This window comes from Galeopterus variegatus, unplaced genomic scaffold (genome assembly GCF_000696425.1).
Source record: "Galeopterus variegatus unplaced genomic scaffold, G_variegatus-3.0.2 Scaffold4502, whole genome shotgun sequence".
Lineage (NCBI taxonomy): Eukaryota > Metazoa > Chordata > Mammalia > Dermoptera > Cynocephalidae > Galeopterus > Galeopterus variegatus.
Window position 1 is genome coordinate 142,691 of NW_007730613.1, and position 26,169 is coordinate 168,859.

The window sequence follows — 26,169 nt, forward strand, 5'->3', positions numbered from 1 at the left end:
TTTTGCTCACAATGTTTTAGGTATTGCTAAAATTTATTTTATGTGATATATAAAATATGTAATATGGAGAGATAATGTTACTCCTTCACTTGCCTGTGACAATGCTGTTTGATAAATTGTATGGGTACTGATAAGCTTGGAAGGAAAGGGGACATAATATTGAAGGGCTTATCATTTTGTGCAGGAAGGACCAGTCATCACTTTTAATGCCGCTACCACGTTACGCAACTTTTGTTTATGGCAACAAACTGAGAATGTTCTCGATGATGCTCACCCTTCCCACCATGACACTGCTGTTCTGATCACTAGGTACAGTTTTAGAAATGACTCTTGCAACTATAATTCTTTATTCTCTCTCCTTCATAATGACTGATACTTCTTGTTACCTTAATTCTTTATTGATAATACATGGAAGTGTTCTGTGAGGACTTGTATTACAAAAGAAAGTATTGAATGAAAGCATTCTTCCCTTCTTTCAGGCTAAAATACTAGGTAGTTCCTTAGGAAATTAGCAATGTCAGGCTGCTGGGTAATGGTTTTATCTAAACAAAATAATTTTCTTATCATATTTGTGGCAGAATAGGAGAAATAGGAATAATATCTGGAAATTAATATAGTTATGGAACTGACAGCAAGTTTGTTCATTCCTGTCTTGTTATATCAATCACTTAGAAAGAAGAGTGCCTGAATTTATTTGGTTGTTCACTTTTTGGACTCCTTGTACTCTAAAAAAAATTAATCTGTTCCTTGTTTTGATATTCAATGCATGTCTTAATTACCAGGCTGCCTTTGCTAGGGTTGTTCTCAAACCTATTTATATGGAAAACAGCTTTTGCTATTATAAAATTATTATCCATTTTACAAGTACCACTAGACAGTGTGAATTCATACCTTTGTTTCAGCAACACTGATGCTACCAGAATATATAGATACTAACTTTGTTATTTGGTTGGTTGGTTGGCTAAAGAAATCCTCTCCTTGGGGGCCAAACTCAAAGAAATCTCAGCTTCTAGAATCGTGACATGAAAACCTTTACCTCATGTAAAGTAGTTGATAGGTAGTCCATGTGTTTTATCTCTTTTCAAAACGAATGCAGAACTGACTTAATTTCTCAGACAGTACTGTATTGTAGTCCATGGCTCTGCTCATGATGACACTGAATCATTGAGAAAAGGGTAAACTATATTTCATATATTGTAATACTGTAAAGGCAGAGAGGTGAAAAATTTACTTAGAAACATTTCCTTTGTACTTGGTTAAAGCTTCAGCTATTTACAACGCAGTCTTCTGTGTATCACCTATCACTAATTGATATGTACAAATGGTACTTTACTCTAAATTTAAAATTTTGAGCTTAATAAGAACTGGATTTTGGAAGTTAATTTGTGGTAATAGTTAAGTTACAGTTAATGCTTCTTTATTTTTGTTTTGACTTGTTGCAAAAATATTTTCTGAAAATGCCTCAAAATAAATCTTTTATTTTAAGGGAAGACATTTGTGGAGCTAGAGAGAAATGTGACACATTAGGTAAGTTATTTTATCAATTAAGTTTAGCTTATATAATTGTTTATTGAATTATTTAAAATAATGCTTAGTGTATTTTTCTTTTATTTGACATTTTAATCATTTTGATTGTCTTGATAAATTATTATACCATTTGATTTTACTTCTATAAACTTTACAGGATAACAAGAACTAATATTAATGCGTAAATCAATAAATATCCAGTGCTGTGCAAAGCTTGACATATTTAATTTAAAGTATTTTATTATGTAATATTTGATCCATGAGAAATAATACATAATATCCTATATGCCACGTTAAAGCAAAGTAATAAAATGAATAGCTACCTGAAGAGCTATTCATTTTAATATTTTGAATATTTTAATGTTACAAATAGCTATTCATTTTATTATTTTGCTTTAATTTTGCATATAGGTTCCTTTTTATTATATCCTTACCAATACAGGATATCTTTGGATTTTTCATTTTTTTTAATTGAAAGATAATTTAATATACATATTTGTGGGGTACAAAGTTGACTATTAATAGTTGAATAGTTGTGTACAATGTGTGATGGTCAAATCAGGATAGTTAGCTTATCAATATGCAATCATTCTTCATGTCTGTTAACCAGTTTCTCATTAATTTCTCATTTTTGCCAATCTAAGTGTAATATATTTCATTAAAATCATAATTTTCATTTCCCTGATTACTAAGGAATTTGACCATCTTTTTGTATATTTTCTGGCCATTTATATTTCCTTTTCTGTAGGGAATGAAATAAATCAAAGAAATATTGTCCATTTTTCTGCTGTGGTATTTGTTGTTTTCTTACTGCTTTTTAGGTGTTCTTTATAACTTTTTGATACTAAATCCTTTGTGTTTTTTATGTATTGCAGATATCTTTTAACAATCCGTTGCTTCACTTTTTTGTGTGTATGAAAATCTATAATGTAGCTGAATTTATAAAGCTCTTCTTTTAGGGTTAGCATTTTTGTATCTTATTTAAGAAACCTTTCTGTAACTCGAGGTCTAAACATATTATCCTATTTTCTTATAAATATTTTAAAATTATCCTTTTACACTTAAATTTCTCAGCCATTGGGATACTTTTTTTACTATGGTATCAGATAAGAATCTACTTTGGTTCATTCATTTTCTGTTTGGATTACCAATTTTCCCAAACTATGCATTGAGTAATTCCCTCCTTTTCTTAGAATCTGCAATGTCATGAATAAAATTTTTGTATGCGCTTGAGTCTGCACATCAACCCTTCATTCCATGGGCCCATATTTTTTATTTAATTCATGCACCAATTCCACACTATTTTCATTTTTATAGTTCTATAATACATCTTAAAAATTGGTAGGATATATACTTCCACCTTATTGTCTTCAGGAGTAATTTTGGCTGTTCTTGGACTGTTACTCATCCATAAAAATTTTAGAACGAGAATGTTCAGTCTTCATAAAACACTTACCTGTTTATTTAAGTAAGACTTTTTGAATGTCTTTCAGTAATCTATATTATTTTCACTCAAATAGGACATGCACAACTTTTGTTACACTTCTACTTTTTATTGTTAGTATAAATGATATATGGTGCTGGTCAGTAGAAATGCAATAGATTTTTTGGCTTGTTGATTTTAAATCCAGCCACCTCATTCTTCAGTATAATTAATTCTCATAATTTACCAGTAGATTCTTTTGGATTTTTATGTGGACAATTATATTATTTGTGAATTATGGCAATTATGGCATACAGTTTCCATGCCCTCTCTGGGCACACCACCCACTCAGCACCTTGATGTGTTCACCAGCTTGGAAGCTCTCCAAACCCCATTGTTTTGGTCTTTTTATGGAGGCTTCATTACATAGGCATGATTGATTAAATCATTAGTCATTGGTGATTAACTCGATCTCCAACACTTTTTCCCTCACCAGAGGTCAGGGGTGGGGTTGAAATTTTCAACTCTGTAATCATGCCTTGGCCTTTCTAGGGAACGTTACTCTTCCTGAAGCTATGTAGGGGCACACCAATTGTCACCTCATTAAAACAAAAGATTCTGTTATCACTCAGGACATTCCAAGGATTTTAGAAACACTATATCAGGAACCAGGGACAGAAACTAAATAGACATTTCTTATTGTATATTATGTCTGATAACATAAAAGCTGCCCCAACTTTCTCTTGTTTGGTATTTGCTGGATATATCTTTTCTTCCAATTTTCCAATGCCCTTATGCATTAGGGTTTGTTTTTTTTTTTTTTCGTAGAAAGAACATAAAATCGGATTTTTAAAATATCAAATATAACAACCTATGTTGTTGAATTAGCAAGGTTGGTCCATTTATATTTATTATAATTATTATATATTGACATATATACATTATGCTTTTGCTCTCTGATTATCCCATTTTATTTTGTGCTCCCCCTCCTCAACATTTTTGGCCTTTCTCTGGGTTTGTTAAGTTTCTAAATTAGTTTTCTTATCCCACTTTTCCTTTACAACTTGAAAATTATATATACTATTTTATTATTTTTAAAGTTACTGTGGCTTTTTACTAGGAATACTTAAGTTAGCTTTGTCTAAAGCTCTCTCCTAAACAAACAATAAATTACTTTAACTTTGTTCAATTTTCTTCTAACTTACGTGGTGTTCTTGTCAACTGTTTCATTTCTGTCATTTTGTAAACCTTTCATATTAGACAATATGGTTTTATATTCAATATTTGTTAAAATTTATGCCCATGTTTACAAAATATTCATAATTCTTATATATTAAACCTTGCTTCTGAGGTTATTTTTCTTTTTTCCTGATTTACAGCTTTTAAAAGTTCCTTTAGTGAGTATCTATTAATGGCAAATTACCTACTTTAATTTTTCCAGAAATGTCTTAAATTTACTCTCATTTTTGAAATATAGTTTTCCAGGTACCAATTCTAGATTGGCAGTTATTTTCTCACAGTATTTCAAACATATTACTGCACTGTCTTCTGGCTTTTGCTGTTAAGAAATCTGTAGTTTGGTTATAGATTCCTTGGTGATCTGTCTTTTATATGATTTTCTCTTTGTCTCTGATATAATGCAGTTTTATTAAAATTGTGTCCTAATATAGATAGATTTCTTTTTTTTGTTGTCTCTGATATAATGCAGTTTTATTAAAATTGTGTCCTAATATAGATAGATTTCTTTTTTCTTTTTTTTTGGGGGGGGAGTAATAATAAATAATAAAGTAATAATACTTTATTATATTTTCTACTCTGCAAAGAGACTGTTAACATAATGTGAAGACAACACACAGACTGGTAGAAAATACTGGCAAAACACATATCAGATAGATTTCTTTTTATTTATCCTGCTTGGGATATGTTGTGATTCCTTTATATATTGATTATTATTTCTTAGCAATTGTGGAAAAAATTCCCATCTATTTTTTTTCTTTTAAATTTTGTCTTTTAATTCTATCTGTTCTCACTGGGGGACCCTAATTACATCTTTACTAGGTTTTATTCTGTTCTCCATGCTTTTATTTCTTTTCCTCTTCATGTTTTATTCAAGCAGCTCAAACTTCCATTTTACTGTTTCTCTCTTTGGCTGTGTCTAATTTGATGATTTCTCCATCCTTCAAATTCTCCATTTTAATATATGTATTTTTCTATTTCAAAGATACTATTTTGTTCTTTTTCAAAACTCACCTATTTATTCTGTTTGCATTCTTTTTATATTTGCTCATATTTGTAATTGAGTTTCAAGTTTTATTAAACATTTTAGGTAATTTTATATTCTGTCTCTGAAAATTTCCACGTCTGAAATGCTTGATAGCCAAACATGTGGTTTCTGGTAACTTTATTTTATGTTGACTTTTTGTTGTATATTTGATGGTCTTTGACTGTGAGCTCATATTTACTTAATATTAAAGCATGAGATTGGGAGGTGGCCAGATCAAAAAGTGTATGCTTTCCTCCACAGAAGATTTTTATTTTTTTGTTGGAATCCAAAAGGTGTTCATAACGGGGTCTCTGACTTAATATAGATAACTCATAACCCAGATCTGCTGTTTCCTCCAGCAAGCTCTTAATCTGTGGGTAATATTGCTTTCATCAGTGTTTGCCCTCGGAGTACTCTCTGTCCTTACTATTCATTGCTTACCACTTAGGATTTAATGCAGAGTACGAATATGTGTGTATGTGAGTACATATGCCTGCATGCATGTGTATTTGAGAGACAGAAGGAGAGAGAGAACATGTGTGTTAGGTTTTAGAGGTGAGGACTTGATAGTTCTTATAAATCATGTGAGCTCAGCATTCGTTAAAAAATAGTTTTATTAAATATCTAGTTTCTTTATGTTACGAGGGCCTTTTAGAAATTCTAATTTTCCACACTTATGGAAATAAATACCTGCTGCTGTAATTTTTATAACAGATTGAATTCCCTCATCCCTACGAACTATTCTCTGTTAGGTATATTCAATCATTTAGTAAGAGTCTAATTAATATATTATATTTTTCACATTTTCTGTGCCCTGTTATCACATCTTTATACTGAAGGTTAAGTAGTACAAACTTTTATTGAACATTTCTTACTATTTTTTTAAATGATTCTGTGCTAGACATTCTATGCCTGTAGAAGTGGTCGATCTTGTTTCCGTTCATGTTTTTGTAGTTTTCATCCAGCCCATGCAGTGTATTATAGTGGCATTGAGAAATATAGACTCAAAATGAAAGCATTATTTTTATCCACTAAGTCAATAGTAATGATGATAATGATAGCTAAGATATTTGAATGCTTCCTGTGTATTACACCCTCTATTAAAGTTTTGTATGATTTAGCTTATTTAAGCTTCACAATAAATCTATGAGGTAAATACAACTATTCCAGTTTTATAGGTAAACACAATTTGCCCAAGGCTACACAGCTTATATTAACGCAAGTATTAGTATTTTATTTTCTCACCCAAAATATGTTGAAAAATAACAAACTAAGGATAACTATTAATGACAAACACAAAATGTTGGTAATAATTACTAGGTTTCCTGCTATATCTCCTTTTGCTTGTATTGTTGCCTCAGTCCTTGACTAGGTTTGCAAAATGTGTTGAAAACAGTTTTTCATTCTTCAAGATGGCTAGATGGCACGACTCTACTTAGCCGACTGTACTTCTAAACACAGAGAACCTGTATCAGATTTGGGCCCATGCTGCTTTATTTTATGATGGACAACTTTTAGAGAACCCAGAATCAGTTTGACTAAATGTAGACACACACCACCAACCACGTGCTTGCTAACCATTCACTTCAACTTTTGTTGGTGTTGTATGTTTACCGGAATATTTGAGCTTGGTCACTAATAATAGGCAATACATGTTTTCACCAATCTGTTACATGACCACAATGTCCAGTTTAGAATGTATATACCTTTAAGCATGAAACACGAAGTTTGGGTGGTAATGGAGTCAATATTATGCTCCATATATTTACACAGCCCTGAAAATGCATGTATTGGAATTGAGCCACTTGGCAGATTGAAAATAATAAAAGCATGAGAGCACCAGGATATCCATGAAAGAAGTGTTCTCCTTTGTTCTGACAAAGGAGAAATTTATAATATGATGAGAATTGACTAAAAAATTACACATGCAAACATGAATTTTAGAATCTTAAGGAAAACAGTAATTCCTTACTATTAAAGTAAGGACTTTTAAAAAATTTTAAAAGTCAGAGGACTATTAAAAAATTTTTTTCTTTTTTTCTTTTTCATACATGCTTTTGGTCTTGATGCTAACTAAGGAAAGCTCTTTGATGGGAGATTTTGCCCAAACAAGACCTTTTGGCAGTGAGGTCAGAAAGAGGACAAATGTTTGCTTTTTGTTAAAAGTATTGGCTAATGAACTTCATCTTTGAGTTTTTTCCAGCTTTTTTAGATTCTTCAACTTAACTTCCATTTCTCTTAAACCACAACAAAAACATTCTAATTGTTAGGAAATCTACCTAAAATGCTAGGAGGAAGTCCGTGTTTTTAACTTTTACGAATGAAAGAATACATAGGAGGAGAGAGCTAAAACAGTATCTAATACAATTATATTCCATATTAAGAAATTTATAAATGCAAAAACTTTATGGTAAGAAACTGATTATCTTATGTATGAAAAATTCTTCTCTTTTGTGGATGGAGTCATCATAGGAGAATAAATAAATTTGGAACTGAGTATTGAAGGATAGCAATAGCAAAACCATGGTATTATGTTAAATTAAAAAAATACGTAAGTGAAAAGCTAACTTGATTGATGATGGATTATGGATTGTTGTAATGAACATTTATTTTGAATTTCTTATTCTATGTTATTTTTAGAGGACTCTATGAACTGTAATTATTGCTGTCTTTGGTGTCCAGCTAGCTCATGCTACATTTATCTTTCAACAGCACATTTGAGTTGCATGTTATTCTTTACATAAGAATGAATAGATCCTGTTAAATAATACATTTCCTGTTGCTGAAATGTGACAGCATTATTTAGTGCTTTGTCTATCACAATCATGTTTTGTTTTATTTAGCATATTTTAAATGCCAGGCAGTATTCTAAACACAGCATGTTTTTACTTATTTAATTTTCATGTGATAATTGAATATTTATATGCTGCTGCAAACTTTAAAAAATTAAAGAAACTTTATAGTTTTGTAGAGTTCTGTGCTATTTTCTTTTCTTATTAGTTTTTCTATTACCAGTTGATGCATTTATTGCCTTTCCCGCTACCCATACTAATGTGTCTGAATACAAAGCCTTCCTGTAACAAATATTCTTTTCGTGTATTTTAAAAAATGATTTGTTCTCCCTATATTTTTGTATTATTTTGTTGGGTAAAAGATCCCAAGAATTTGCTAAAAACGTTTCAACTGCAGACAAATCATTCTTTTTTTCTTTCACCTTATAAAATGTTTATTCAATATTAACAGCCAATCCTGCATTCATTTTTGAATAACAATAACAACAGTTAAATAAGCTTTAAAATTTAGTTCTTACTCTATGCTTTTGGTGGTATTTCCCATTTTGATGACATACAAATGTGAAATTTTTCAGGGTTAGCAGAATTAGGTACCCTGTGTGATCCTTTACGGAGCTGCTCTATTAGTGAAGAAAACGGACTCAGTGCTGCCTTTACTATAGCGCATGAGCTTGGGCATGTGTAAGTACCTTCTGTTACCTCAGTCATGTGCCTTCTAGTTATCATTGCACAGAATGCCTAAAATTTCATGTTCAGTTGAATGATTAGCACCTTTATTTCCTCATAAGATATTATTAGTGTAATTTTCATCCCTGAAATGCTGACTCTGGCTCTTTTGTGATATATGTTAGGTCAGACAGGCTGCACAGATCAACACACTAAGCAAAGAACTAGAACTTGGGAATTCTTTTAGAGGAGAATACTTGAGGGCCATAGAAGTATTGCAGCTGTATCTGGTACATATTTACTGGTTTCCAAGGCTGCTGACTAGAAGACTGTTTTTGCAGAGAGTACCATCTTGGACATTTATTTTCTTTCTGAGAAAGCCTTTAGGCTTCTGTAGAATATCGGTAAGTAGTTTAATTAAAAGACTGATTTAAATCAAAATTCCAGCAGGCAACGACCTGAATTAGGTGGTTTGAGTATTCGTTCTAAGCTTGAGTTTATACTGAAGTCCTCAAACGATTGCATAGGATATGTTGCTGACCTGCTAATTATTTAATATTTTGTGCTTGTTGTGAAGATTTGACTGCTTTTTAGGAATGCCTTTTATTGTTTCAGTTCTGCCAATCATCACTTATTAATCATAGACCAGAAACAGAACTTAGGCTGTTTCATATAAAATAGATGGATCCTATAGAATGGCATGGAATTGGGGATTAAAGAAGTCTTTTTGGGGCCGAGCCCGTGGCGCACCATGCGCCGCTGGGAGTGCAGCGGCACTCCCGCCATGGGTTCGGATCCTATATAGGGATGGTCGCCGGTGCGCTCACTGGCTGAGCGCGGTGCGGCCAGTCTCAAAAAGAACAAAAAAAAAGTCTTTTTGATAATGTAGCAATAGTCAGTGGTCTAGAATTTAGTGTGGTATGACCTTTACCTAATCTGTGTCCACACACATCTCCTAGGATATCTGTGTTGAAACCTGCAGCATTTTTATGTGAATCTGTGCCCATATTGTGATGAGATGAGCCAGTATCCAAATATTTTGATTGTTTAGATGCAGATGCAAAATCAACAAATGGTGCTGCTGATCAAAAGTATAATCTAGTATTTCCCAGAAACCATTTGCTTCTGAACATGAATATTATAGTGCCTTTGGGAGAGAGAGATAAGAGTACAAATTCTGATGTAACCAGATTTATCTATATTTTACATTATACTATAATATAAATATAAGGAATCTGCTACTGTTGTATATATCTTTTGATATTGTTTTTTAAGGATTTATTTTTATTTTTAGATTTAATATTCCACATGATGATAGTTTTAAATGTAAAGAAGCTGGAGTTAAACATCAGTATAATGTAATGGCCCCAAGTTTAAATTACCACACGAATCCTTGGACCTGGTCAAAATGTAGTCAGAAATACATCACTGAGTTCCTCGAGTAAGTTTGAATTTATGTTACTTTAGTTGAATAATTGAATATTTATTAGATTATAAGATTTGAAATTTGTATGCTTTTCTAAGGTGGTTCAATTTCTGTTGTTTTTTTGCTTAGATTTATACTTACTTTCACTATACAAGTGGGTGTTTAAAAACAAGGAAAGAGTTGTATATACGTACTATCTCACTCCTTTAAAAAAGTATTTTTATTGCAGTACAGACCTAGCTATCATTTTTTATATGGACCCTTTCTTGTGATGAAAACTGTGCTTTGGGAGAGACTTAATGGTGATCACAGCTTCCTTGTGTGTATTTGAACTTTTTCAGAAGTTACTAGATAATATTTTGAGAGGAGTTTGAGTGGTTTAAGTTTAAGGTGCTCCTGAAGGACAGAGAATAGGTAATGTCAAACTATGAGTTATCTAAATAGCTCACTAAAGCCACAGGGATTCTGAGACTATAGGTTTAGATACTCTTTTGGAGGCTCTTCTTACCTCTAAAGAGATGAGGTGAGGAGGCAGGTTCAGGTTTTTCTTGCCTCATCTGTCACTTTCTACCAGGTTTTTCTATTTCACAATTTCTTTTATCCAAAATAGTGTTTCTGTCTTAGTCACTGAAACTTGTCCAAAAGGCAAGCCCAAGCTCTTTCTAGGTAATCTTTTGTATAATTGTAATACTATTTTATTTCTTCTATATAATAACCAATTTAAAAGCATTAGTAGTTTTTAGTTATCTCTCTCTTTATGAGAACTATGGGAATACATAAAACCATGCTATGGAATTTATGTTCTAAATGTATCCCATAAATGTAATCAGCCCTGTTAATTTGTTCTTGTATGGGAACTTGATTTAAAAACATAACACACAGTTGCTGATCTGTTCATGATCACATATAACTTTGTTCCGTGGTTAATTTGCTGTATTGATTAAAATACCAGGGCATGTGCCCTTTTTTTGGAAGGAGGTAATATTCTGATTCTCTTCAATGGAAATTTTAAAAACTATGTGTTCATTTTGTTGAAAAAATTATGTATCCTTTTAGTCAGTAAAAATTTCCAAAAAAGAAAAAAATATTTATTTTAATTATTGTAGTGGAGAAAATTGTTACATTTAGCCCAATTGGACTAGGTGAACATCTTCACAGTTTTTTGTAGACTGGACATTGCATGACAAACTAGGAGTAACATATATACATTTACCATGCTGTTTACCACTTTCTAATTCATTTAAATATATAATATATCTTGTATTCTAATAGCAGCTTCCGAGGTAGCTATTACCATTTTCAATTTACAGATGAGTAGACTTCAGCTCAGGGAGATTAAGTAGCTTCTCCACAGCCATGCAGCCTGGGAAACGTTAGAGCAAAGGTGCAAGCTTCCAAAGTTGGTGCTCCTGCTCTACTCCCTTCTTAAGAAACCGCTTGACGTGTAGGCAGCATAAACCTTTCTGAAATTCCTTTTTTGTTGTTGTTGTTTAGAACTAGAAGCACACTTCCTCAAATGATTTGAAAACTTATTTCTGCCTTTACAATGTTTTGGCAGTTTGGATATTATTACATTTAAGGCATGACTATCAGATCGAAAAGTAGACCAAAAATGTAGTATGACCAACATATGGATGTATGTTTCAGAAATTAGTTCCTGATGAATTTATGTTTTTTACTTATAATCATTCATTTTTTTGAAATTATCACCTTCAAGGTGGTTGTTGGGATCAAGTAAGAACAAGCACATTAAGGTTTCTTTGTAAACTGTGAGGCTGTCTTTAAGTGTAGGAATTATTGCTAAACTGATGTTGATATAAGTTGATTATTAAAATATGAAAAAATACTAATTTTCTCTTTGAAAGTAAAGAATTAAATAAAATGTGATAAAGAATCTTATACTGAAATGCATCCATGTGTACTTACAGTATTTTATTTAATTCGTACAGTACTGGTCATGGGGAATGTCTTCTTGACAAACCAAGTGGGAAAATATATAATCTGACCTTTGAACTTCCTGGATTAATCTATGGTGTAAACAAGCAGTGTGAACTCATGTTTGGTCCTGGATCACAAGTGTGTCCGTATTTGGTAAGAAAAATTCTATCTTTTTGTTTGAAAGCTGTCTTAAACTTGTAGCTAGAATATATTTTAAACTTCTGGCTAGAATATGTTTAAAAATACTCTCTTGAATGGGAGGTGAACTAAATATAGTGTTTGAGTGTTTGAAAAATTTGGTGTTTGGCAGAAAATGGTTAAAAAAGTGAAACTAAAACTTACTGAGTACTTATTATGTGCCAGGCACTGTGTTAGGTACTTAAAAATTATCTGTTTAACTCTCACAAATTCTTATCAGGTATTCTTTTTTAAAAAATAGAGCTACAGGGAGGTTAAATTTAAAATTAAAAGTATTGGGCCGTCCCGGTGGCGCACTGGAGAGTGCGCCGCTTGGGAGTGCGGCGGCGCTCCCGCCGAGGGTTCGGATCCCATGTGGTGACCGGTTCCTGCTCACTGGCTGAGCGCGGCGCGGGCGCAACACTGAGGGTTGCGATCCCGTTGCCGGTCCCCAGTACGGGCGCGACACCGAGGGTTGCGATCCCGTACTGGTCAGTAAAAAAGACAAAAAGGAAAAAAAAAATTAAAAGTATTCAAATATTTGTTTTCAAATCATTTTTTTGGAGTGAGGGGAAAAAAGGTAGGTGTTTTGATGCTGAGTTGTTTTAAAGGCCTTGGGAATCTAATAGGGTACATTTTCTCTTATATAGATTTGAATCCAGTGGAGTTAAATTTGAAGCATATTGTTTAGTTTTTATTAAGCTATTACTATAATATTTATTTTGAGGATTTTTCATAGATTAGGCATTTTTAATTTCCATGAAATAGCTGATCCTAACTCTTGCTGGATCTCTGATTATGATTTTCTTTTATTTGCATATAATTTAGTTTAGGATAAATGTCACTGCTTTGGTGAATCCATGCCTTATTTTTCCAAGCAGAATTGTCATTCCTTTTTCTTCATTCTGCTACATACCTTTGCCAAATTACTTTCTGTCTTACTAGATTGTGAGGATACTGCAACAGGAATGCAGCCTTATTCATTTATTTAAATAAATATATATTCCTAGTGTCCAGTTCAGGATCTGCCACATAGTATGTGCTGCAAATACATTTTTATTGAATATTGAAAGAATGAATGAATTAAAATCACTTAACAATGAGTGCAAGGACATGCAAAGCATATTTCACATAGTGAATATTGTTCCCCCAACCTTAGATTTATAATCACAAATTTTAGTAAGCCTTTTAACATCCAGTATGGAGGGGGAAAGATTTACCTTAACATTTTATTATAAAACATACATTCCTTCCAGCATGATTCAGACCATAAATAAACTTTGAAATTAAATTCAGAAAAAGAAAGAAATTGTCTTGGGTATACCTCCTGTGGCCCTCTATCGACTTTTGTTTCTTATGAAAACTTTAGAACTCTTTGTTCAAAAGTAGAAAGTATGCATTATGTTCTCAAAATAGGAAACTTCAGTATACATTATACAGTATTTTTGTGCACATTATTCATACATTCCACCACTGCATCAAAAGAGGCTTTAGGAACTCTTTGTGAATAACATTTAACAACAAAAAGTCTTTTAGTAAAATAGTAAAGAGAGAAAAATGTCTCACATAATTCTGAACATTTTCACTCCAATTCATTTCTCTCACTTTTCAATGTATTTAAATGTATTTCAATGTATTTAAAGTAAATGTTGCCATTTTTTGTGTTTAGAGGAAAATATGTTACTAGAACTTATTAAGTAAAGATTTTTGATAATTATTTCCAGCTCTGACCATGAAAGCGGGAAATATCTTGGATCAACTTATAAACCAATGCATTATACTAAATCAGTCCAGGTGTTGTTGTGTTATCCTTACTCTTGCTTGCCTGCCTTTTGTTGCTCTGCAGAAACAATGCAGGCGTCTCTGGTGCACAAGCACAGAAGGAGTTCACAAGGGCTGTCGCACGCAGCACATGCCACTGGCAGATGGAACAAACTGTGGTCCTGGGATGGTAGGTTTTCTCGAAGGGTGAGTCTTGTATCAAGAGATTATCCAAGGATGTGATTCCTCTGCATTTCAGCACTCTGTTCATTATTTGTTATCTACTTTGTTCAGCTAGTTGAATTAATGTTATTACCATGTTTGTTTGATGTAGTATGATGTCAATTGAATGAAATTTTAAATTTTACCTTTTTTTCAAGATGTAGTAGATGATATTACAATTGTATATAGTTATCATAGAAATAATTACATGGATATATAGTTATCTAAGTATATTATAGCCTTGCTATTAAAATTGAGTTCTAATAGATCGGCAAATCTCCCAAATTCAAGGATGTTTCCATTGCATACATTTTCTCCCATAAAATTTAGTTAAGTATAATTGAAAAATTTAAGTGGCTTCTTCAGATCTTTATTTGGTTCCATATATATTAAAATACATGATACTCCTAAAATAAACTGGCTACTGTACTGCATCTTTACTGTTACATTAATCTTTGCTGTTAATATTAATCATGAACTTATCTACATCTGTCAACACAATGGTGAATGATAAAACTCACCTTGATGACAATTTGGGTTATATGTGAGGATGAAATCAGATTGTGCTTTGTGCTACAGGATAAAATTAAGTTCTTTTGGCGTTGGTGGCCATTGTAAGTGGGTTGGCTAATGCAGTTCTTTGTTACCTTTACATTAAGCAGTAGTAAAAACTTGTTAAAAATAAAGTCAATTCATTAGCTGAACTTGTGTCTTTACCACCTGTTGCTTCATTAAATGTTTGTACCAGCTGTTGCCTTTCTCTTCAATCACTTTCCTGTCAAAAGGCATGTGTTTCCTATAAATAATATTCACATCACAAATGGATTGGTTACTAAAGTTTTATTTGGAATTTAGCAATTTTTGTAGTAGCTGAAGTACTCATTGACATTGTCTAACACTCTAATTACCTTTTTGTAGTTTTAGGGACAAAGTTCTAGTTGACATTTTCAGTTTAACCACCACTGAATCTTAAAATTTTATCCTTCATTTATGTAAAATTTTTATTTGGGGGATACGAATTATTAAAAAGACTTGTCTTTTTTTTCCCCCTTCCTGTGACCAGTATTAGTATATAGCTTTTTGAAGGGAAATATGGCATTTGTGGCAATAATGACTATCTTAGGGTGAGCAGAGGGAAAATACTCTTTGCCATGTGAATGCTGGGCTACTGAGCTTGGCCCATTAGATAGAAGATGTCCTCCAAGATGTTCAAATCTAGAATTGGGACTTACTCTGCTTCTTAGCAAATTTTCAAGTTACTATATGCCATGAAATTTCAGGATTGATTGCATGTGGCCAAAACAGTGATTGATATATTTATAAATAACAAGAGATATACTATTTATAGCTAAGTTATTGAGCAGTCTAAATCTAGTTCAGGCATAAACGTGATTTTTTGAAATTGAGGTATATGAGTATTATGTACAGATTTTAACTGTACAATTTGTTAGATTTTAACAAATATGGATGCACATGTAGTCAACATCCCAGTCACAATTAGACGTTTTTATCACTCTGAAAAGTTTGTTCTGCCTCTTTCTAGATAATTTCCCTTCCCTCCAGAGAAAACTCATCTTCTGATTCTGTCTCCCTAGGTTAGTTTGTCTGTTCTTGATCTTAATGTAAAGGGAGCCATATAAAATACCCTTTTTTAAAGGGGTGGGATGGGTTAGGGTTTTTTTAACATAATGTTTTTGAGCTTCATATCCATATTTTTGCATGCATCAGCAATTCATTCTTTTATATTGCAGTGTTATTCAACTGTACAGATGTACCATAATTTGTTTATCCACTCTCCTGTCGATAGACATTTGGATCATTTCTGCCTTTTGGATGTTATAAATAAAGCTTTCTGAACATCCTTGTACAAGTCTTCTTGTAGATATATGTTTGTGTTTCTCTTGGAGTGGAATCGCTGGGTCATAGGGTAAATGTATGTTTAACTTATAAGAAAGTGCCAGATAATTCTCCAAAGTATGTACAACATTTTAAATGCTCCCTAGCAATGTAGGACAGTCCCAGTTGCTCTGCAATCCTTGCCAACTTTTGATATTGCTACTCTTTAAAAAAATTTAGCCATTCTAGTAGGTATAAAATAGAATCTCATTGTGGTTTTAGTTTGCATTTCCTTGATTGTTTTCAACCTTGAGTATCTTTTCACGTGCTTATTAGCTATTTGAATATTTCTCCAATGAGATGGTATGGTGGGCATGGATTCGTTGGGATTCAAGGTAAACGTGATGAGATACTGGGACATATTTAAAGCCAGTGTAGATTAAAAACAGAGGTGGCATTTGGAGTAGAAACATGTGAACCATAATATGTAAAATATATATAAAATTTCATTTCCTCATTAATTGAAGACAATAAGCCCTTGTATATTAGCTATATTCAGTATTAAACGGACTTTTTATTAAAGGGATATTTTAAACAAATATCCTATAATTTTGCCTAAACACTCTCCTTTAGTCTCTTTATTTTGTGAGTATCTTACAAATGAGTCTAAGTGTTAAATACATTTGGTAGTAAATCAGTTTGTGTGAAACCATGGTGAACCCATATGACAATGAGTTAGTTTTACTACATGGTGAATGATATCAGATAACCCCCTTTTTCATACTCTGATCTCTCTAATTATTAAAAAAAAAAACAAAAAAAAAAAACAGCAAGGCCTATTTGAATTGTTTCTGGAGGATGCCCACAAACTGCACCTGTACATAGTACATTCTATTCTGAGATATGTTTTTGTCCACTTCTAATATGGCTTTCTCATATTGAATGATTTATTCTAATGAAGGGCACAAAGCATTTTTACTGCTAATAAGATTGGTTTTAGGATTCATTCATTGAGCAAAGATTTATCAAGGGCCTGCTCTGTCGGGCAGGAAAAATATTGGAGGTTTTGTGGTTAGAGAGGGCAGATTGCAATTTAAAATATGGTAGTTAGGATATACCTTATATAAAGTTACCAAATGAGCTGTCTTAAAGGAGGCTGAAGGAGTTAACTGTGAGGATATCTGGGGTAAGCAAGTTCCAGACCAAGGGAGCAGCTGAGCTTCTAAGTCTGGAGTATGCCTGGAGTGTTCAAGGAAGAACAGGGAAGACATTGTATGTAGAGTAGAGTGAAGAGAGAGAGACTTGAAGGAAGTAACTGGAAGAATATTATGTAGGGCCTTGCAGGCCATTGTGAGACTTTGTATTTCCTCAAAGTAAAATAATTAAAGGATTTGAGCAGTCACCACCTGATTTGATTTAGTTTAAAAACTAAGTTTAAAAAGAGTTATTCTGGCAGCTGTGTTGAGGGGAAACTGGGAGGGGCAAGAGTGGAAACACAGGACATCTACTTAGGGAGCCACTGCAGTGATAGAGGTGAGAGGAGCTGGTGGCTCAAGCCAGAGCAGTAGCAGTCAGGATGATTAAAGGTCAATTTTTGATATATTGTAGAAGGAACTAGAACATTTATTAATGTATTAGATGTGGAATCTTCAAGGAGGAGGAAGAGACAAGATGACTGTAGATTTTTGGCTGAACAACTTAGATCAACTCAGGAGAAGCAGGGTTTTTTTAAATTATACATACATTTGGGGTATAACACTGATTTTCAATAACTGTGTAGAGTGTGTGGTGGTTAGATCAGTATAGTTAGTTTATTCATCATTACAATACTCAATGATTCTTTGTGTCTATTGACCAATTCCTCATTAACCCCCTCCCTTCCCCCTCCTTCCCTTTTTTACCTCTAGTTTTCTAAAAGTTCAATGTATTACTGTGATTATTGTTTCTTTCTTTCTCTCTGTCTCTTTATTGTTCATTTGTTTATTTATGGATTCAGCTCCCAATTATGAGTGAAAACATGCAGTATTTCTCTTTCTGTACCTGGATTGCTTCACTGAGAATAATTTTCTCCAGGCTCATCCACATTGCTGCAAATGGTAGAATTTCATTCTTTTTTATGGCTGAATAGTATTCCATTGTGTAGATATACCATGATTTCCTTATTCAGTCATCCATCGATGGACATTTAGGTTGGTTCCATCGCCTAGCTATTGTAAATAGAGCTGCAGTAAACATGAGAGTGCAGGTATCCCTTCAACCTGATGTTTTCCAGACCTCTGGATATATCCCCAGTAGTGGGACTGCTGGATCATATGGAAGTTCTATCTGCAGCTGTTTAAGGAACCTCCATACTGTTCTCCATAATGGCTGTACTAATTTACAGTCCCACTAACAGTGCAGGAGGGTTCCTCTTTCTACACATCCTCACCAGCATTTGTTATTCTCTGTCTTTTTTATAATAGCCAGTCTGATTGGGGTGAGGTGAAACCTCATAGCGGTTTTGATTTGCATTTGCCTGATGATCAGTGATGTTGAACATTTTTCCATATACCTGTTGGCCATTTGTTTGTCTTCCTTTCAGAAATATCTATTCAGCTCCTTTGCCCATTTTCTAATTGGATTATTTGTTTTTTGCTGTAAAGCTGTCTAAGTTCTTTATATATTCTGGATATCAAACCCTTGTCAGATGCATAGTTTGCAAATATTTTCTCCCATTCTGTAGGATGTCTTTTCACTTTATTGATTGTTTCCTTTGCTGTGCAGAAGCTTTTTAACTTGATATAATCCCATTTGTTTATTTTTTCTTTTGTTGCCTGTGCCTTTCGGGTGTTATTCATAAAGTCATCGCCCAGTCCTAAATCCTAGAGTGTTTGCCCTAAGTTTTCTTCTAGGAGTTTTAAAGTTTCAGGCCTTAAAAGTCTCTAATCCATTTTGAGTTGATTTTGGTATATGGTGAGATGTATGGATCAAGTTTCATTCTTCTACAAGTGGATGTCCAGTTTTCCCAGCACCATTTATTGAAGAGGCAGTCTTTTCTCCAGTGTATGTTCTTGGTGCCCTTGTCAAAGATCAGTTGGTTGTAAATACGTGGAGAAGCAGGTTTTGAGGAGGAAAGGCAGGAGGTCAGTTTCGGGTATGCTAATGAACTATTCATTAGACATTCAAGTAAACATGAGTAAGCAGCCCTATATACAAGCCGTATATACTTCATGAAAGGATTCATATTATTTTTTAACTCCATTTTTCGACAAACTTTTTTTCACAAAGAAAAAGAAGAAACAGCAGAAGAAGCTGAGATAGATTAGTCCTGAAGAAAGGGAAACCAAGAATATGTGGAGCCATGCAAACCAAGAGAAAAAAAAATGTATCAAAGAGGAAGAGTGATTAACTATGTCATATGCTGCTGATAAATCAATAAAGACAGAGAATGGGAGCTGGTCATTGGTTATAGTGGTGTGAAGGCCATTGGTGACCTACACATGAGCAGATTTGTTGAGGAACGGGGTTAAAAACACCTGGCTGGGTTGGGGTTGTGAGAGAACAGAGTTAGACAATGAGCATAGACCATCTTTCAAGGAGCAAGAGGGCAGTAGCTAGTGAAGGGCATGAGATCTAAGAAAGATTTTGTCACTACTACTGGTGTTGTTTTTAAAGTGGGAGAAATAAGAGTGGGTTTGTACATTAGTGGGAATGATCTAGTGAAGTATTTCTCTATTTGTAGTAAAGAATCTTTTTCTTTCTTTTCTAAAATTCCTGATTATTTATAAACTGATACTTTCGTACAAAATAATAAAAATGATTGGCTAGAAAAATGAAATGAAAAAAAGATGTTAAAAATACAAGCCAGATTTTTCTATGGCAATTTCTCAAAAAAATAAAAATAGAATCATCATATGATTTGGCAAGTTCACTTATGGGTATACAGTAGGCCCTCCATATCCATGGCTTTTGCACCCATGGGTAAAACCAACCATGGATCAAAAATATTTAGAAAAATAAAAATAAAAAACAATACAGCTATAAAAAATGATACAAGTAAGAATACAGTATAACAACTATGTATCGTGATTAAAGACAGACGTAAGTGATGGGAGAGAGCAGAGATCTCCACACCTTTATTCCAAAACCCTCCGTTTGTACTTCACAAGAGTGAGAAATAGTTACGCTGTTAAAAAAAAAATAAGAAATAAGAATTTTTTTGTTGTTTTATTTTGGTTTTGTTTGTTTGTTTTTTGGCAGTTGGCCTGTACAGGGATCAAACCCCAGACCCTGGTGTTATCAGCACCACACTCTAACCAACTGAGCTAGCCGGTCAGCCTTTTTTTTACTAATTTTTAAAGAAATTATTCACTTTGGTCAACATACAGTTACTCTATCAACATCCTGTAAAAGTGTCTAAGTGCTTCCTCTCTAATTCTGTATGTATCTCCTCACAGTCTGGTAACTAGTTGATAGACTGGCCTCTGTGCACAGACAATGCCTTGATTAGCTGTTACTGCAACATGGTGGGTAGGAGAGATGGGAGAATTCCTGTAGTGGTGTTTGGAGTAGTGAGGTGGGATGGGACTAAGGGCACAGGTGGAGGGGTTGACTTAGTCCAGGACTGTGGATTTTTCATGTATACTAATAAGCAACAAGGCTGAGCATCTGGGTGCCAATGCTGTTGGGTGGGTGGGAGTGGAAGGAAATTGTGGGCAGATTCTCCTATGTGTTTCCATATCCTTGATGAAAGTAAGAAACAAGATTATTTGAAACTTTGGATGGGATAAAGTAAAAAGTCACCTAAAAGAGTGGGAGAGTGAGTAGATATGTTTGATTTAAAAAAAAAAAAAAAGGAAACATGGAAATGTACAGTATTAACCTAATACTGATTTGCTTCTTTTTAATGAAGAATATGCTAGTTATCCTAATTTGATCATCACACAGTACACACAGATATTCATATTCCACTCTGTATCCCACAACTATGTGTAACCAATTACATTTCAATAAAACAAAATTTCCCAATAAGGGAGAATAATTTATAAAATGATGCCCTTACATTCAAAGTTAAGAAAATATATATCATTTTCCATTTTACTGTTTAATTTTTCTTTCTTCCCCAATGAGATTCTAAATCTCAAACACAAAAGAAATATTATTTTTTTCATTCTAAAGATCTTACACTTACTCAGCTGATAGGAAATATTCATAAAGTGGTATCAAATGTGAATATTTCTGAATTAATGTTTGCTATAAATTATTTACAGTTTGTTCTTCTGTTGATCTTTATGCTGCTTTTATAATTATTGTGATATTCTGATTAGACATGCAGGGATCACTTCTTTTTGTGTTTATTATTTTATAGCATTGCCACCATGGGCTATGTGTAAACAAAGAAATGGAAACACGTCCTGTAGATGGTGAATGGGGACCCTGGGGACCTTACAGTTCTTGTTCAAGAACATGTGGAGGTGGAATCAAAAGCACAACCAGACTCTGTAATCGTCCCGAGTATGTCTTTTTTATGTCACTGTAAATTAAGATTATCTCAAGGCACCTGAAAGTAAACATCAGTTTCATTCACTTCTAAAACTGGAGGTCAGTCTGTAAGTTTCTGAGATTCAGAAAACTTCTGGAATACTTTAAGCCATATTGCTTTATATCTTGGTAGATTCAGATCTTAAAAAATAAAACTAAACAGCTTGAAATTTATTATTGAAACTGAGACAGAACTGTGTCCTTTATATTTTTTTCTAATTTAGTATAAATTTGAGAAATGCTTATAAATATAAATGGCAATAATATAATAGCATTTTCACGTTTACTGTGTTCCTAATGAAAGATCCTGGCTCCTCTCACTTATGTTTTGGCTGTCCTTGGCAACATGAAAATTTATAGTTTGGTTACCAGGTTCTTACTGTTTTGTGTAATTTGACATGTCATATTTTCTTTCTCTGCTTCTCATGTTTATAAATGCATCATTGTCTTCAGCCTTAACTCCCCCTCCTCAAACTATAAAAGAGCTTAGAGATTCCATAAAGATTTTGTTTCTGTTATATATGATATGTTAGTTGGTTAGCAATATGATTGTCTTTACTTACAGTTTTATTAACAAGCATTTTTAATGAAGAAATGTGACATACTCTGAGTAAAATCTCACATAATTTATTTAAATTTTAGAACAGCTAAATTATGCTAGAAGTCTTTATTTTTCAAAACTTCTGAAAAAAGGAGTTTTTATTTTTCAGCATAAGTTGAAATAGAGACGGATATGAATTGATACCATGAAACTCCTTGAACTGAGTGATAAGTAGGATATGCATGACAAAGATACATATATATTTCCTTTTTATTTAACATGATGTCTTTCTTCATTATTGTCCTTGGCTTACTACATGTCCTTTTTTTTTTTTCTTACAGAAAATGAACAAACCCTTTTTTGAAGTTTTAAAACATATTCCCATCATTAGTTTCATGTTAGTTAGTCTAGTTGAGAATAAAATGTCATTTCTGCCCTCCAGACCTCAGTGTCCCCTCTAGGGTAGATGTTTTTATAGATCATTATCCGTAGAATTGCTTAAAACTCCTATTTCATACTTCTGATGAAAAGTGTTAGTGGAACATCAGTGGTTTTTCAGATCCTGGAAGAGAATGGAACAGTTTTAGAAGTAAAGGGCAGAAATACTGTTGTACTGACGTGCTTTAAAATGTAATGAATTTGACTAGGCCAAGAAACGGAGGCAAGTACTGTGTGGGCCGCAGGATGAAATTTCGATCATGTAATACTGATTCATGTCCAAAAGGCAAGCAAGACTTTCGAGAGAAGCAGTGCTCTGATTTTGATGGTAAACATTTCAACATCAATGGCCTTTCCCCTAATGTGAGGTGGCTTCCAAAGTACAGTGGGAGTAAGTAATGATAGCATTTCTTTGTTGTAAAAATTTTTTGAGACATAGAAACATGCAGCTTTATTATTGTACACCAAAACTTTGAATTTTATTATTATTTTTTTTTACAGTTGCCATAAAAGATCGTTGTAAACTCTATTGTCGGGTTGCTGGAACCACTAAGTTCTACCAGTTGAAGGACAGGGTTGAGGATGGTACTCCTTGTGGAACTGAAACTAATGACATCTGTGTTCAAGGCCTGTGTCGGGTAAGTAAACTCTCTAAGTTTCAATTATATTTACAGTGACTTTAATTATAATATTTTTCTTTTATTTCTCTAACCAAATATTATTTATGTTACTTCAGAACATGTTCTTATGAATTCCAATAAAATGACCTTTGATATCATGCTATCTATAAGTTAGATTTGTTTCTAGGCAGTTCTCTGTCATCCACAGTGACCCACAGAGCATTAAGATAAATTTGCTGATTTTTTTGTGTGTGTGGTACTCAGAATCAAGATGGCAATGAGGTCAGCTTTCTAAAAAGGTAAAAATAATAGGATACAAGGGTTGTAAAGTGCTTTGCTGCTTTAGATGTGACTGTCTGTGGTGACTTTTCCCGTCTGTGTTAAATCCATTGATTCCTCCCTCCCTCTCTCCAGCCCTCTGTCTTGTACTTCTTATGTACATTCAACAGACATTGATTGAGTAGCTACTAGATGTCAGATATTGTTCCAGTCATCATGATGAAAGGATGGAACAGAGAACCTACTTCCAAGATAGTCACAGGTTGCTGGGGGAGATAGGCAGGTAAACACTGAGAATGTAGCACTGTGGGGTCTTCTGCAAGGTGGCAGGGATGTTGAGCAAGAAGTGTCTTATTTTATGGGGAGGTAAGTATAGGATTCAAAGAATCCCTCATGGAGGTTGTGAGGCTTGTGCTAAATATTGAAGATAAGTAGAAAGGTAAAGGAGCAGGGCTGGAGTTAGGCACTGGTGGATGGTTGTTATGTGCATTCTTTTTCTGAACTTCTTGGAGGGAGATCTGATTTGAAGTTGAGAGAGAGATGTGATTTGATTTGCATAATAACATCTTCAGAAAGTACTGGGTTAGAAAATTGGAGGTAGGTGGGCTATTTAGCAGAATTCTAGGTGAGAGCAGAAGAGACTGAAATAAAGCACAAACATTGCAGATGATCTTGAGAACGGATGGTGAGTTTCAGAACTAGCATAATGAATGCTGTCTAAAGAATATAAGTGTAATCTTTTGAACTTTTCTTTGGTTAAGGTAGAGCTTAATAAGACCAATTTTATNCTAGCATTTACATTGTGTTATAAGTAATCTAGAGATGATTTAAAGATTATGTTAGGATGTGAGTAGATTGTATGCAAATACTATGCCATTTTTCCTAAGTGACTGGAGCATCCATGGATTTTGGTATCCACAGAGGTTCCTGGACACAATCCTTCTCAGATACTGAGGGACAACTGTATATCCAAACATTGGAAAGCAAGGTTTCAAACAGATATTTGTACACCCATGTTTATAGCAGCATTATTCACAATAGCCAAAAGGTGGATGTTCTACAGCAGCCTAGTTTCATTGGGACACTGCATTACCAAACCTGAGGTGATCTTCAAGTTGGAGCAAGTTGCAGAGGCATGGACAACAGAAGAGTCCCCAAACCAGAACCCACAAGATGTCCAGATAGTGCCCTAATTAAGAAAAGACAAGAAAGTCATCGTACACATTTGTGGCAAGTTGTAATCACCAACAGCAAAACATCAACTGAGACGAGAGTTGAGTTAGGGAAAACATTTCATTTGCTCTCAAGCCGTATTTCAAATATGATTATAAAAATGGAAACTATTCAGGAACGAGGCCTGAGGAGTTTAATGTATGTCAGAATGCAGTTCTTCCTAGAGAGCCTGATGAGACGAATGATGGAGAAAAACCTGATGACCATAATGTAACGGAAAATCACACAAGTATCATGAGCACCTTAGTCAGCATCCCAAGATTCAAAGTCAGCAGTGGGCTTTTGAATATGTGAAAAAAGGGAAAGCCTTCAACACAGAGGCAATATTATTCACACGTGAAATAAGAGGCTTCATATGGGAGAGATCACATGTAAATATAGTGAGTATGGGATAGCCTTTATAAGTCAGTTCTTACTGCTCAGGACATAACTGAGGTATTGAGGAAAACTTTTCAGTGTGATGTATGTGGGAAAACCTTTTATAAAAAGTCTAAACTCACTCAACATCAAAAAACGCACACAGCAGAGAAACCCTATAATTGTGAATGTGGCAAATCCTTCACAAAGAAATTATCCCTTACAATCCATAAGAGGATGTACACAGGGGGGAAGCTATATGCAAATAGTAAATATGGAAAACCATTAACCAGAAGTTACTCCTCAGGAGGCATTGGAGAATTCACAGAGGTNAATATGGAAAACCATTAACCAGAAGTTACTCCTCAGGAGGCATTGGAGAATTCACAGAGGTCAGAAACCATACGAATGCACAGAATGTAGGAACTCTTCCGTAACTTATCCCTCAAAGCACATATAAGAATTCACACAGTGGAAAGACCCTATGAATTTAATGAGTGTGGAAAAACCTTTCACCAGAAGTTAGACCTCAGCACTCATCAGAGAATTCACACGGGAGACGTCCTATGCATGTAATGAATGTGGAAAAGCCTTTCAGGTAAAGTCAAATGACCACAGGCGTCAGAGAATTCACACAGGTGAGAAATCATGTGAAGATAATGAATGTGGGAGATCTTTCTGTGATAAGTCGGCCCTTAATAGACATAAGGAATTTACACGGGGGAAGGACTCTGAATGTAATGAATGTGGAAAACCCTCTCATGAGAAGTCACTCCTTAGCAGGCATCACAGAATTCACACAGGTGAGAAACCGCATGAATGTAAAGGATGTGGGAAAACTTTCTACATTAAATCTCCATATTCGTCAGAGAACTCACATCGGTGAAAAACCATATGAATGTGAAGAATGTAGGAAATCTTTCTGCCAGAAGTCAGACCTCAGTAGGCATGAAAGAATTCACACGGGAAAAGCCCCCATGAATGTAACAAATGTGGAAAAACCTTTCTCCTTGGGAGCAGGAGGATGGCAGAAGGCCGCCGTGATTGAACTCTTCCGTAACTTATCCCTCAAAGCACATATAAGAATTCACACAGTGGAAAGACCCTATGAATTTAATGAGTGTGGAAAAACCTTTCACCAGAAGTTAGA

General features: G+C 33.9%; 1 protein-coding gene across 1 annotated transcript in view; it reads left to right on the forward strand.

Annotated features, from left to right (window-relative positions):
• The window catches only part of LOC103603208 (A disintegrin and metalloproteinase with thrombospondin motifs 20-like), a gene marked incomplete at its 3' end in the record, with an annotated part of 102,853 nt that overhangs the window by 58,997 nt on the left and 17,687 nt on the right, over nucleotides 1-26,169 (forward strand). The window contains exons 6-14 of the mRNA XM_008587706.1: nucleotides 185-314; nucleotides 1,492-1,527; nucleotides 8,581-8,686; nucleotides 9,966-10,112; nucleotides 12,047-12,188; nucleotides 14,059-14,163; nucleotides 21,379-21,524; nucleotides 22,740-22,921; nucleotides 23,032-23,168. Of these exons, the coding sequence (XP_008585928.1) occupies nucleotides 185-314; nucleotides 1,492-1,527; nucleotides 8,581-8,686; nucleotides 9,966-10,112; nucleotides 12,047-12,188; nucleotides 14,059-14,163; nucleotides 21,379-21,524; nucleotides 22,740-22,921; nucleotides 23,032-23,168 (1,131 nt within the window). The remainder of the gene's footprint in view (nucleotides 1-184; nucleotides 315-1,491; nucleotides 1,528-8,580; nucleotides 8,687-9,965; nucleotides 10,113-12,046; nucleotides 12,189-14,058; nucleotides 14,164-21,378; nucleotides 21,525-22,739; nucleotides 22,922-23,031; nucleotides 23,169-26,169) is intronic.